The sequence below is a fragment of the Perca fluviatilis genome, chromosome 8, assembly GCF_010015445.1.
Source record: "Perca fluviatilis chromosome 8, GENO_Pfluv_1.0, whole genome shotgun sequence".
NCBI lineage: Eukaryota > Metazoa > Chordata > Actinopteri > Perciformes > Percidae > Perca > Perca fluviatilis.
The window spans coordinates 38,725,361-38,740,298 of NC_053119.1; the positions used below are offsets into that span (position 1 = coordinate 38,725,361).

A 14,938-nucleotide genomic window follows, 5' to 3' on the forward strand; every position below is an offset into this window, starting at 1 on the left:
TAACTCAGCCCTCATAAAGGGATTTAAAAGAATACTACCACCAATCCAAGGCCTTCCCTACCTGACATGTGATAGATCCTTATACAGTATACTGCATGCAGTCACATGCACACAGGGCAGGAGACCTCATGATGCCCTGGTGCTGCTTCTCTCTGTGCTTTGCATGTGAGCTCAATTTCCTTCAACTATTCTATTTGGTGCATTTTTTCATGCTCCCATTCCTTATTTTTGAACAGCCTATAACAGTGAAAACGAAAGCTTTCTTAAAGTATTCTGTAACAGCTTTTTGAATTCTGGACAGGCTGTACATAGTTTGCTGTCAGAATATTAGCTGTGCTAGCAGCATTGCTCCAGGGATTGCAATGGGTTGGCTGTTCGCTGGTATCTTGATGACTATTAGCTGTGTTACCATGAAATTGTGCACAGACTCTGGTGATGAGTGAAATGTCTCAACAACGATTATATAGATCGCCGTGTAACATTTCACATTTATCTTTTCATCAAGCAAGCACCACCATCAGGTCTAAATTCTAATTTTGCCAGTAGGCTACTCTGGTTTATGACTAAACCTAAATTCCCGTCAGCCTCAGCTGAACTTTGTTTTAAGTGCTAATTAGCAAATGTTAGCATGCAAATACAATAAAATAAGATGGTACACATGGTAAACATTAGACCTGCTTAATAACATTGACAGCACGTTAGCATTGACATTGTGAGCAAGTTAACATGCTGATCACAGAGCTGCCATCATGGCAGTAGACTCTAGTCTTCTTTTAGACAAATACAAATGAAACCTAATCAGTCTTAATAGATTTGGCACGATTTGCTGCAAAAAATGATTTTGCAAAATTTTTGCATGTTCTTCTATTTTATAATACACATTCTCCTATTATGGAAAGTATGTGCAGTAAAAAACAAACAAAAATTGTACAGCAGTTATCCTGTAAGTTTTTTTTTTAGGTTGTAACATTTTTACGACCAGCCTACCAACAGATGACAGAACTCAACACGATTCATGAAATGTGTATCATCACAACGATGATCCATAATGATAAGTGTATGCACTTTTAATGTATGAAAGTATTACAAAAAAATCAACTAGTACAGGGGTGTCAAACTCATTTTCCCAGAGGGCCACGCTGGAAAAAGAGAATCACACCAAGGGCCAGACATGGAGAGTTTATTGATGTGCTTTTGTTACCGCATGTCACTTTTTTAAAGACATTTTGGCAGCTTTTTTACAAATTTTTGTTGTTTTAGTTCCGACTTTTTTGTGGCTTTCTCAGACATTTGTCACCTTTTTGTAAATTTGTTGCTTTTTCCGACATTTTTGTAGCTTTTTGTTGACGTGAAGCCCTACACAACAACAACCTGTTTCTCAGCCTGAATATGAAAACTCTCTGCTTCTTCTGGGGGAATTTCTGATTCTCAGAGTCGGCAAATCTGCCATATTCTGCTTTGAATGTCACGTAGTTGCAGTTTAAAAAACTCTTTCCATGTGTTTTTAGTTTGGCGCACAACTAGGCGAGCCAAAAATGTATTGTGAACCCAAACTGATATGCGGGCCGGATCTAAATCTGCAAGGGGCCGGATTTGGCCCGCGGGCCTTGAGTTTGACACATGTGAACTAGTACATTGCAGACGTTGCAGTTGGTAGTGTGCAGATATTATGTGAGATAGGCATCAGAAGAGGCAGCTGGAGGATGTGATCTGATATGAAGCTGCCGAGGTGTTCCTTTGACGAGCTTGATAACCTCATGCTAGCTTTTTCTTCCTCCTGGTGTCATGCAGCTGCCTGTCTGTGGCCTGGATCTTGATGTGCAAATACAGCGGAATGCAAATAGTGTGAGAATAATTTATAATAATGTATACTCTTTATTGATTCCCAATGGGTAAATTACAATTTACTTATTTTTTTTTTTCTATACAGGTATAACATTGTGGAATAATCTGCCGCTTTCCCTCAAAACTGTAAATACCAGAGGGGCTTTTAGACATCAGGTTAAGGCTTTTTTATGTAAATGGACTGTTTTTATATAGCACTTTTCTAGTCTTAATGACTACTCAAAGCGCTTTTACATAGTACAGGAACCATTCACCATTCACACACATTTATACACTGTGGCTGAGGCTGCCGTACAAGGTGCCACCTCATCAGATAAACACTCACACACATTTACACTCCAATGCGCAGCATCGGGGGGTAACTCGGGGTTCAGTGTCTTGCCCAAGGACACTTCGACACGGGACTGCAGGGCCAGGGATTGAACCACCAACCTTCCAATTAAATCAAATAAAAAAAAAACAACAACACAGGCCTGGAATACACACACATGCTCAGGTCCTTTACATGCACTAATGGAGAGATGTCAGAGTGAGTGGGCTGCGACTGCTGAACAGGCGCCCTGAGCGGTTGAGGGGAGTTCGGTGCCTTGCTCAAGAGCACCTTGACAGTGCCCAGGAGGTGAAGTGGCATCTCTCCAGCTACCAGCCCACACTCTGTACTTCGGTCCGTACTGGGACTTGAACCAGCGACCTCCAACTTCCTATGGACTGAGCTACTGCCACGCCCCCCTACTGCCACTGAATCTGAGCTCACTGCTGCTATTACAAACTCCTTAATTAAGTAGATGTGGGCTGCTATCAAACTCTTAATTTAGACTAATAATATAATTTACTCAAATCTAATTTCAGGGAAAGAGAGCTTTACGGTAAACTAGTAAATGAAGTTAACATTTACTGAACCTTTACCCATCATTAATATTAGCTTTGTAGCATGTGATAGTAAGGTTTGCTCTCCCAAAACAAATATTTGGTGTTAGAATTAGAAGGAAAGTAGGCTGGGAAGGACAAGACTATGCCCTGAAGACTGGATTTGACTTGACTGTGTGTTAATCAACAGGCCAGAGCAAACCGTAAGTATTGCCTTGAAGGCTCTGCTCCCTCAGCTAAAGAGGCCTGAAGGCTTCTTAAAGATCTCTTGTGATGAGATTAAAAAATAGCAAAGAGAGTGTGTTTGAGAGAGACGGAGAAAAAAACATGTTGAGTGTATTCCCTGTCTGAATGTGAATCTCTTCCCTGCCTTGCTGGTTGGTCAGCTGCTGTTACTGTTGTAATTGGGCTCACATGAGCTGCTGGTGGGACTCATTTCAAACGAGCGCAGCAGTCTCATGTCTGACCTCTGCTCCTTCCTACCCAACTGCCCACCCTACCCATACGCTCAGCTCTCTCCCTTTTCTATCAGACTCTCCCATCCTCTTTTGATGTGTTCCCTCCCCTCTCACTAATGTTTTTTTTTCTTCACTTTTCTGTTCTGCTTTGGGCTCAGAAGACCACAACCTGAGCCTATAGGCTGAAGCTGACATGACTCCAGAAAAGGACAGTAATAGCCTTGACACCTATACATTTGGAGTAAGTATAACTTTACATTAATTTTTCTACAAGGCGATGTTTTGAAAAGAGTACATACTTTAAATGTTCTTGTGAAATCCATGATACTTGTAATGCTACATGTGAAAATCCAGTGATTTCTTTTTAAATCGTGTGATTGTGAAAACATCCAGATTGCATGTATAATTATTATTTGGTGATTTACGTCTCCTCTAACTGAACTGGTTACATAACAGATGCATTGTGTCTTTTAGTACGACAGCAGCAACTAGATGTTTTGGTCAGTTAATAATTGACACCACATTGAATAGCTAGCAAATTAGCGTCATGAAGACACGGGAATGCACTTGTTTACATTCTTGCTACTCCACGTTTAAAATCACATTATTGAAAAGATAAGTGACAAGCTGTTTAGCTAACAGCTTTAACCTAAAAAAAGGTTTCCGTCCAAATCGGAACTATATCCAAAAGTGATGGTACTTTTGTAAAATAAATATAGCAGTATTTTTTTTTATCTACAGTATAACTGATGCTTTTAACCTTTGACAAGAAACTGTGAAAATGTGTTACTCATCTGACTGTGGCTTTCTAGTAAGTCATGAGCTATCAAGCATTTATTTCCTGACTAGGAATTGTCAAGATGGGAAAGCCTATGAGTGTCCCAAAGTTGTGCTAGTTGAACGAGTGTTTAAGCATTCCATCGTTGCTGCTGTTGAGATCTAATCCTTTTTTCTAAAATGAGTTTGCCTCAATGCAAAACAAAGATCTTCTGTATCTTTCACGGACCTCTGTCTGTCTCTGTGTCGGATTAATTGAAGCTCGAAGGGCGCTTTTGTGATCTACCTGACACAAAAAATGGAGAAGAAATGGAGGGAGACAACAACAAGCTAGCATACTGTGTGACCGATGTACCTCCCTGGTACCTGTGCATCGTCCTAGGCATCCAGGTACGTCAGCAAGGGGGTGTTTGTTTAAGCCATGTTTGACCATCAGTCTTGAGTCATTACCTGACTAACAGCCTGTAGAAGAGCTTTTAATGTTACGTAACGATGCAAACATGAACACACTGTCACGAGAGCTTCCATTTGTTTCCTTGACGGTTGATTAGGTTTTATTTACATACGGCTGATTGTGAAAAGTATCAGTGAAAGTCAGTGAGTTTAAAGGCATACTATGCAGCTTTTCCAGCTTCGATCCCCCTACAGGTTGACTCATTGGAACTACAGCTCGCGGCTGTAGTTAATATGACCCAACCTGTAGGGGGACCAAAGCTGGAAAAGTTGCATAGTATGCCTTTAAAGTGTCCATATTATGAAAAAAACACTTTTTTCTGGGATTTGGGGTGTTCCTTTGTGTCTCTGGTGCTTCCACACACATACAAACTTTGAAAAAAATCCATCCATGCTGTTTTGAGTGAGATACGGTTTCTGAATGTGTCCTGCTTTCAGTCTCCTAGTGAGCTGTTCAAAATCGGCCTCGGACTGTGACGTCACAGTCAGAAATGAGCTGGCTAACCACAACCGTTAGCTCGTAGCGTTAGCCGGCTAACGCTAACGCTAGCATGCTACGTCGTTCTCAATAGCAAAGCACTGCTACAACACATACAAGTTCACCATAATCTACAAAAGAACTACTTCCATGTGCGCCCTCATTTAGAAGTCTCCCAGCTAATCCTGCCTTGACCGAAGTCGGAGAAACAGGCTTTCTTTTACTGTCTCTAGAGTTAGCTAGTTGACATGATCTACATCTGAGCTACTGCGCATGTGCGAGTGCAATCAAAGATAGTACAGAAGAAGAAGAAGAAAAGAGGTCTCACTCTGTAGCTAAAACAGAAACCAGGTGAAAAGAGGATCTGCAGCAGTGAGAGAGAGCTGTGCAGTACAAAAACAATATGGTGTTTTTTGAAAATTAAACCATGTAAACCTATTCTGGTACAACCTTAAAATACAGTTATGAACCTGAAAATGAGCATAATATGGGCGCTTTAAAGGTCCCATGACATGGTGCTCTTTGGATGCTTTTATATAAACCTTAGTGGTCCCCTAATACTGTATCAGAAGTCTTTTTCCCGAAATTCAGCCTTGGTGCAAAATTACAGCCACTAGAGCCAGTCCCACAGGGGTGTGTCCTTGACCAACTGCCACTTTGCTCGTTTGAAAGCCATGATGTCTCTCTCTCTCTCATGGGTGGGCCAAATTCTCTGGGCGGGCAAAGCAGAGAAAGGGGAGGTAACCTTGCTCCTTATGACATCATAAGGAGAAGATTCCAGGTCGGCCCATCTGAGCTTTCATTTTCTCAAAGGCAGAGCAGGATACCCAGGGCTCGGTTTACACCTATCACCATTTCTAGCCACTGGGGGACCATAGGCAGGCTGGGGGAACTCATATTAATGTTAAAAAACCTCATAAAGTAAAATTTCATGCCATGGGACCTTTAACATAGCATCTGTGATCTGGGACATGACTAAGTATTGTGTTTATTTGCCCATATAAACAATTTCCTATTTTACACTATCTACCATTACTTTACAGACTCTACAGTCTTTATAGGTAGTGCACTTATACAGTAATGATCGGCGTGCTACAAACACGTAAATATCAGTTTATATCTTGTTAATTTCCCCCCTATGTACCATACATCAAACATTAAATATCTCTTGATATCTTTTTCCCCGTGTTTGCTCTCCCAGCACTGTTTGACTGCATTTGGAGGTATCATCGCCATCCCGTTAATCTTGTCTTCGGGGTTGTGTCTGCAGTTTGATGGCCTCACACAAAGCCACCTCATCAGCACCATCTTCTTCGTCTCTGGCGTATGCACTCTGTTGCAAGTTACTTTCGGCATTAGGTAAGAAAGTGAAGGAGAGGTAGTTCCTGAGCAAGAAGATGTTTGTGGGATGTTAATTAGAGATGGTTGTAGACAATGTAATCTAATCTCTAGATAATCAGTTCAGAGCTGTGTTGGTTCGTGCTTTCACACCGAAATCCAGCAGTACAGCAGTACTGCATTAAAGTGGAATTAGCTATGCTGCTTCTTCTGATCAAACAAGCAGAACAGAACGAGCTCTCTTTCCTTCTTAACCTCTTTTTACTGTGAGCCTGCCAAAGTGAATGTGCAGCCTTAACCATGAACAATAGAATATTCTACGTTAGGCACAGCTTCGATTTAAAGGATTATCGTCGAGCTTTTACATTGAGTTGCTTTCCAATGTCGAGGTAGTTTTAGCTGTGATTAGAAAAACTGGGTAACTTACATAACGTTTCCTAAATGTTTCCTACTGTAATTGTATGTGGTGGTCTTGCCCCAGTATTTCTATTTAGGCAATAAATACATTCAGTACAGTATAGTACAAATATGATGCAGTAGAGTACAACTTCTTCCATAACTGAGCAGCCAAAAGAAAAACTAAATCAAGACGAACAGCACTCCTCCCACATAGCGTTAAAGCTACGCAATGTGAGGGATCTGTTGCATGCATGGACATACACACAGAAGACTTGAAATTACATAATGGCTGATTTTGTTTTAGGGAACTACAAACTTCCACCATGTTTTGTTGCTCTGAACGTGCACTATGTTTGTGCTGAGTGGCTGAATATTGGTGTCACAGTAGGATTAGGGAAGGAATTTCCATCTTATTATGTGTGGAATCTAGCTCTCGCTAAGTCCACATTCCCCCACGCTTAGCACCACGGATGCTTTCTTGTCTCTCTCCAAATACCCGGAGGTCAGCTGTAAGGAAATCAACCGGTAGGTTTGAGGAGCCAAAAGAAAACAACCCTAATTATTTGTGTCCCTTAGGATGAAAACATTATAAACTCCCATTAAAATATATTTGTTAGCTATGTTTCTTGAGTATCCCCATGAGTTTTATTAATGTTTTCCAAAAAAGTACTTCAGACTATTCTTTTTTTTATTTTATTTTTTTATTTTATTAATGTTCAGAATCTCGCGTACACATATTTAAATTTTTCAGATTCTGTGACAAACCACATACTTATTCTTTTACTTATTCAAGTATAGAGATTAAAAGATGAGATAAACAAACAGATATACAAATGGACCAACAAAAATAACACCATAATAACAAAACTATAAATAAAACAGGGAGACATCACTTTCAATATAATGAAGAAATACAGTCAGGCCATTCATCTGAGACATAGTTGTACCACTTCTGCCAGTGTTCAAGAAATGTTTCCATTTTTTGGTTAACATGCGCTGTAATCCGCTCCATTCTGTAGATTTCTGTTACAATATCTCTCCATGAAGCAATTGTTGGACACTCTGGTAGTAGCCATTTTCTAGTAATAGCCTTTTTACTGACTTCAGACTATTCTGACTTACCTTTTCTAAGAGACGGTTGTGAAATTGTTGTAACAAAATTCTGAGTCTGCTACGGTCTGATGTGAACTGTTGACAGTGAAGGGAGCAGCATCAGGAGGATTTTTACATGGCAGATGGCTTTAACTCAGTTAAGTTGGTCAGTCTAATTAGAATGTCACTCTGGCCATCTTCACATGATTTCAATCAACCACTGTATCGTATGTCAGTGAATGAACCACATACTGTAGATACAGATAGAGCCCCTGGAGGTGGACTTGAGCAGAGCTGCACCTCTGTTAACCAAATGTAACCTTTTTATTGCTTTTTTTAAGTACAAAAATTGTTGATTTAAGTTATCTTGTACTACATCTGACATGATGATATCTGATGACGTAGGACCGGTCTAGAAGTGCACCTATTCTTGCATCACATCTGTTGGACTCCCTTCTCTCCTGGTGTCTCTTTGACATTTTTCAGACTGCCCATTCTCCAAGGTGGTACATTCACATTGCTGGCACCTTCCATGGCAATGCTGTCCATGCCAGAGTGGACATGTCCAGCTTGGACCCAAAATGCCAGCCTAGTCAACACCTCCTCCACAGACTTCATAGAGGTGTGGCAGAGTCGAATGAGAGCAGTAAGTAAACCATCTGATCTTTGTAGTCACGACTTACAGCGCTACTAGATGAACTTTAGTTGACAGCTGAAACAAGGTTATTTTCTATAAATGGTATTTTGTTCACATGCAATGTGCCGTTGGCCAGTTTTGAACCTGAATGGTATTATTCAAGTGTAAAAAAATCAGACATAAAGATTCCCATTGCTACCACTACTCTGTATAAGGTAAAATCTCATCCATCAAAGCTGAACCACAATCTCCCTCTTTTTCCTTCCTTCTTTATTTTGTGTTGATCTCTCTCTAAAACCAGACAACTAGTGAAACGCTCGGTCATCTTTTTGGCACGCTAGTAGTGGAAGAAAACCTAGCTCATAGACAGTACACACCAAACACCTCTAAACCAAAGACAACTTAAAGCTGCACTAATCAATTTTATCAAGTTGTCTTCTGGGTCAAAACTGGGAAATCAACACTTTCTCTGATGTTTTGGTCTCTTTTTTTCGACACTTTTGGCACCTTTTTCAATGTTTTTGATGCTTTTTTTGACGTTTAACGCTTCTTTTCACTACCATGTATAAACACCACTAACACCAACTTACTACCAATTCACGGTCAATTAAAAACCTAATTTATAGGAACCTATACCTAATTCTTGAGTTAAAGAAGCAGAAATGATTAATTATTTAGACTAATATTAAAGGAAGGATAATCACAGAAGGGTCAACGTTCAGCAAGGATACTGTTCCGAAACATTAAAAAAAAATTTCAAATGCAAAAAAAATTTAATAAAACACCCTAAAATTCAATGAAAGTAGAGATCCGATCTTTTGTTGTACTCACAAAGCGCGTTGTATGGGATCATCCATCCATGTTATTTTGGGGTAATTAAAATCAGGTAGTTAAAGAGAAACCCATATTTCTGATATACTGTAGATATTTTGAGAACGGGTCAAATTTGACTCGAATAACTCAAAACTCTAATGACTGTGTGAAATAATGTGAAACAGAAAATTATTACCCAAATCTGCTGTTCTCCTCATCGCTACAGAGAGTTTTTTACATCTTTCAGCTCATTGTTTTGGTTTAATGGCCCGCAACTTTAATGTTTTGCTCAATTTACAACTTTTAGGAAATCATGATTTAAAAGAGGTATATTTAAGTGTTCGCACTAGAAAGTTGATTGACCTCAAAATAAATCATCTGCTGATTTGCAGACCTTTTCACAGATGTAAACATAAACCTTCTAAATGGACCCACGTTGATTTCCTGTTGCAGTGTATGTGAATGGTAGCCTGGATGCCAGCCGAACTTAGCCCCGCCCACAACATTCGAGGTCGGGAAGTTCTGACTAAATCTGAGTATGACCACGTCAGGCTATGTGAATGGCATCAACTGACAGGAAGTTAGCAAGGGCCAGGCTGTTGCCTAGCAATGGAATTCTTTTGATATTTTGAAATATCTTTTTATCAAAAAACCAACATCTGGGAAGCATCTGTTAGAAAAACAAACACATGAATAATTGAATAAAAGCTAAGTTACATGCATCAATAAAAACATGAAAAATATACAAAACATTTCTACATTGCTTTACATTTATATATTATTAGATTTAATAACTTACTCAGATGTCACTGCTTATTGATTTTTTTAAAGACTTGCTGGTTTAAGCTCCAAGGTAGATCAGCTGTTTGAACAAATTTGGGCTCAATGCTTAAAGTACTCATTCCCAACAGAAGTAGGATGGAGTAGTAAGCACAGAGTAGGTATCTATCCTAAAGGTGTTTGTGTTTGACCAGCAATATACGGTAACGTCTTTGCAGTTGGCTTCTCGGCTTTATCAAGGAGACGTGATACACTGGCACGTGTTGTGAAAATACTTTAAAAGCATGACTTTTAGGACTGTCCCATGAAAAACAAAATGAGTGTATCAAATTAGCATTTGTATCAGATCTGGTTGTAATGGGACAATGCTCAATCAGCAGTCATTGTTCCATTGCTGCAACGATAACATCATGTGTGCACGTTTCATGCTAGCTTGAACCCTTGCCCCCGCATGTTAAAACATTAGTCACAGATTTGTGATTGTTGCAGTTGTGTAGTTAGGTGGTTTTATCGTGTTGGACTATGATCCATGGGTCCTAAAATACAGCATTTGTAATGGATAATGGGTATTGAGGTAATGAATGAAAGACTTGCAAGATATTGATTTTTACCTGTAAGAAGTGGGTGTAGCTCACATGTAGTCAGGTCATCCACAATAATAAGAGAGAGATTCTCATTAACTCAATACACTGTGTTATAAGACATAAGTGCAATTCATCAGTGTAGGTAAATTATCACTTCCTCTACAATGCAAATAAGATGGCGTGTCTCAAATAAGACATGTCCTCCTAAGCAGACAACCAATCACCAGCAGCAACAATGGGAACCATCAGGATGTTAGGATGAAATGTGGTCTTCATTTAGTGAAAGGCCATGCAGCAGCCTGACAGTACCACTGGCATGAACAGCTGTTTAAACCAAGGTGTAATATGCATGTGTCAGAATCAGAAAATCAGAAAAGAAAATGTTAACAGAAATGTTAAAATGGTCATAACTATCATGCTCATCCCTGGTTAATACCTTTGTAGTCTATATCCTTGACATTCCACTTCTGATTGCTTCGTTGCCGATGGAAATTCCGTTCTAAATTCCGCGTTCTAACCTCCGGTGGATTTGTGAGGACTATGGTTAACTGCTCCTCAGATCTCTGCAGGGTAAATCCAGACAGCTAGCTAGACTATCTGTCCAATCGTAGTTTTCTCTCGCACGACTAAAACTACTTTTAAATGTACACATGTTCCACCAAAACAAGTTCGGTAAGCCTTTATTTGAAGGTATCTACATAAGAGTGACATGACACTGTCATGAACACATGAACCTTAACTCTAACCCTAACCCTAACCCAAAACCTACTCCTAACTCTTATGTAGATACCTTCAAGTAAAGTGTAACCGCAAGTTCCTTCCAGAGGCTATTTTGCTGCGGCACTGCTGCTTTTCCCGCCCAAGGCGATTGTGATTGGTTTAAAAAAATGCCAATAAACCAGAGCACGTTTTTCTACCATCCCGGAGTTTGTAATAAGAATGATGCCACATTTTGATGCCCTCTTACTTGTGTGTCTTCAGCTGCAGGGATCCATTATGGTGGGCTCACTCTTCCAGGTGTTTGTTGGTTTCTCCGGCCTCATTGGCCTCTTCATGCGCTTCATTGGACCTCTCACCATTGCTCCCACCATCGCTCTCATTGGACTGTCCCTGTTTGACTCAGCTGGTACCAGTGCTGGCAACCACTGGGGCATCTCTAGCATGTGGGTACAATTCCCAAACAGTGTCTTATTATTGTTTGGGATCATTCTGCTACAGAGTAAAAGAAAGATAAAACTGCCTATTTCAAGTCTGCCTTTCTATTATTATTTTTTTTATTTAACACCACTGATTATGTTTCATGTAATTAGGTTTTCCTAAATGGAGATCTCTGTAAAAATGGAGTTCATGCAAGTTTAATGTGTTTCTGTCAAACAAACCTCTTATTGGTTATGTTAAATCTGCTTCCTCCCCTGCCGGGACACAGCAACGTTTTTAATTAATAATTATAGATGGAAATCTGTGTAAAATCTTAATCTCTTGGCAGCGCAGGGAAGCCTATTAAAAGTTCCTTGCTTAGTTGCTCTACTTTGCTTTATGTTCCTCAGAAGTAGACTTAGCTGCAAAGTAACCTAGTCCTACTACTTACAGTAACACTGTGAATTTTATATGGTGAATTAATGTCTTTGTCCCTGTTTCACACAGGACCACAGCACTGATCATCCTATTCTCCCAGTACCTCCGTCACATATCTGTGCCCTTTCCTACGTACAGCAAAGAGAAAAAGCTGCACACCTCCCGTGTCTACATCTTTCAGATTCTCCCAGTATGTTGCAAACAAGTTGATTGAGGGATATGAAAAAAATTATGCATTTCTTTAAAAAAAAAATTCTATGTGTTCTTTCCACAGGTTCTGCTTGGAATCACTCTATCTTGGCTCATCTGCTACATTTTGACAGTCTCCAATGTTCTTCCTACTGAACCAGACCGGTATGGCTACCTGGCCCGCACTGATCTAAAGGGAGATATTGTGAGCCAAGCTCCTTGGTTCAGTTTTCCGTACCCAGGTAAGAGGCTGCCAAACTATCACCTGAAGTGACGTTTTTGTCTTAAAAAAGTTATTAGGAAAAATGGTATTGCATGCTATACTGTACACACTGTGTCATTCTCTGTTTTATTGTGTTTGAATCCAAACTTAGGTCAGTGGGGGATGCCGACTGTGAGCCTGGCAGGGGTGGTTGGCATCTTGGCTGGTGTGATTTCCTCCATGATAGAGTCTGTAGGGGACTACCACGCTTGTGCCAGGCTTTCTGGGGCTCCACCTCCCCCTAAACATGCTATCAACAGGGGTATTGGCATCGAGGGACTGGGCTGTCTGTTGGCGGGAGCCTGGGGTACAGGAAATGGTACCACTTCCTACAGCGAGAATGTTGGAGCCCTCGGTATTACAAAGGTGAGATGAGCTTCTATGTGTACCCTAAGAAGAAGTTTATCTCGAAGTTATTTACTCAAATGGACAGATATGTGGATAAGCAACTTTAAAACTTAAAGAGGAACCATTTCTTCTTCTGTATTTTTCTTTTGGCAGGTTGGCAGTCGCATGGTGATAGTAGCCAGCGGAGTCCTGATGGTTGTCATGGGTGTGTTTGGTAAAGTGGGCGCCATATTCACCACTATCCCATCACCCGTGGTGGGAGGGATGTTCATGGTTATGTTTGGCGTCATCTCTGCAGCAGGAGTTTCTAATCTGCAGGTACATACCTTTTCGGTTTTTAACATTGACCTATATATATTCCAGGAACTACAGATGAAAATTAGCTTTAGCTAACTCTGGTACTGCTAAGGAGCTGTGCATTGTCCCTGTCAAATAAATAAAAATATTGCATGAAAATTGCACTTACATTTTCTCCTATGTTTTTTCGCTCTCACATTTTCAGTATGCGGATATGAATTCTTCTCGAAACATCTTCATTTTTGGCTTCTCCATGTTCTCTGGTCTGGTCATTCCTAACTGGATATTTAAGAACCCCACAGCTATTTCTACAGGTGAATGAATAAAATACCACTATAAAATTTGTATTTTTCAGAAACAATATCTTAATTTAACGTGATTATTGTAACTATTATATTGTGTTGAGTTCAGGTGTTGCTGAAGTTGACCAGGTGCTGCAAGTACTTCTGACAACCAGTATGTTTGTAGGAGGTTTCTTTGGCTTCATACTGGACAACACAATTCCAGGTATTTTCTCCAATTAATAACATTAATAGTTTATTATGTTTAGATTGTTTAAGTAATCTAAATCCTCATCTAGATCAACTCACCAGTATCATCAAATTAACAGCAAAATAACACTGTAAAACAATACATAAAGATCCAGCACAAATGTCAAGTGAAGAGTCAATATACTGTCTTGAGTCTTCAGTAGATCGTAATAGAATGGTTTAATGCATTTAACATGTGTCCAACAGGATCAAAGCATGAACGAGGCATCCTGGCGTGGAACAAGGCTCACGAGGATGACTGCAGCAACACGCTGGAGAGCGGAGAAGTCTACAACCTTCCCTTTGGCATCAGCTCGTACTTGTCTTCTTCCTCCTGGCTGCGGTACATACCTTTCTGCCCTCCTGGTGAGTCCAGCTCCCTGGATGGATGCACAGCAGATACTAATGCCCTGGAACCTAAGCAGCCACTCGGACATCCAGAGCCTTCACAGATCATTATTGGAGTTGCTATGTGAGTTGTGTGCTCACTTCAGCATGCCATTTTTGGGGGATTTTTTCTCTCCAAAAACCGTCAGAGGCAGCTCAGTTTTGGATCTCCTGTCCTTTGTTAAAAACATATTACTGTAACAACATGGAGAAAAGTATTCCATGTGACCTTTTGGAGTGACATTTGCAAAAAAGCACCTTGCATAAGATTGGTTAATATATGGACTTTCTTAAGGGGGGTGCTTAGATATCTGAAGTTATATTTAGTTGATTTTTTTTAAATTATTTTTAATAAAAAGCTGACTATATATATATTATACAGTGTATATGTATATATATATATATAGCTATATATATTCTTGAAAACATTTTTTCTGTACAGTAATTTGTATTCACAGAGCATAACAATGTTGCGCATAAACAATGATTCATTTAGTTTGCTTGATGTTTTATTAGATTTCTTCCGTCTTATCAGTCTTAGATTATGATCACAACCACGTGATGTGAATGTAATGCCTTATTCAGCATATAAATCCAACGTATGGTTTCTAGTATACCATATTTAATAATTGTGTCATTATCAGTCTATGCATTTTACCTATTTGTGGCAACCGTTTCTGACAGGATTTCTCTCTCAGGCTCCTTTTACCCTGCCAGCATACAAGATGCAGTGTTTCCTCAATGCACAAACCAGGACTGCCCTCTGATCTTAATGAATATTTTTCTTACGTGCATATTAAACTCCATTATGGAGCCACTGCGTTGCAAC

At 39.8% G+C, this 14,938-nt stretch overlaps 1 protein-coding gene across 2 annotated transcripts; it reads left to right on the forward strand.

Moving 5' to 3' along the window:
* Window positions 1–146: 146 nt before the first annotated feature.
* zgc:110789 (Xan_ur_permease domain-containing protein) lies at window positions 147–14,937 on the forward strand. 2 transcript variants are annotated; one of them, XM_039810058.1, is made up of 13 exons: window positions 147–165; window positions 3,332–3,411; window positions 4,209–4,337; window positions 6,080–6,237; window positions 8,194–8,353; window positions 11,503–11,684; window positions 12,166–12,286; window positions 12,371–12,527; window positions 12,660–12,913; window positions 13,049–13,213; window positions 13,398–13,506; window positions 13,604–13,699; window positions 13,930–14,937. In XM_039810058.1, the coding sequence occupies exons 2-13, from the start codon at window positions 3,364–3,366 to the stop codon at window positions 14,196–14,198; spliced, it is 1,848 nt and encodes a 615-aa protein (XP_039665992.1). In that variant the 5' UTR covers window positions 147–165; window positions 3,332–3,363; the 3' UTR covers window positions 14,199–14,937. The 2 variants fall into 2 exon arrangements, with proteins under 2 accessions (XP_039665992.1, XP_039665991.1); XM_039810057.1 differs by lacking the exon at window positions 147–165 and having other exon boundaries at window positions 3,103–3,411.
* The last annotated feature ends 1 nt before the right edge of the window (window position 14,938 follows it).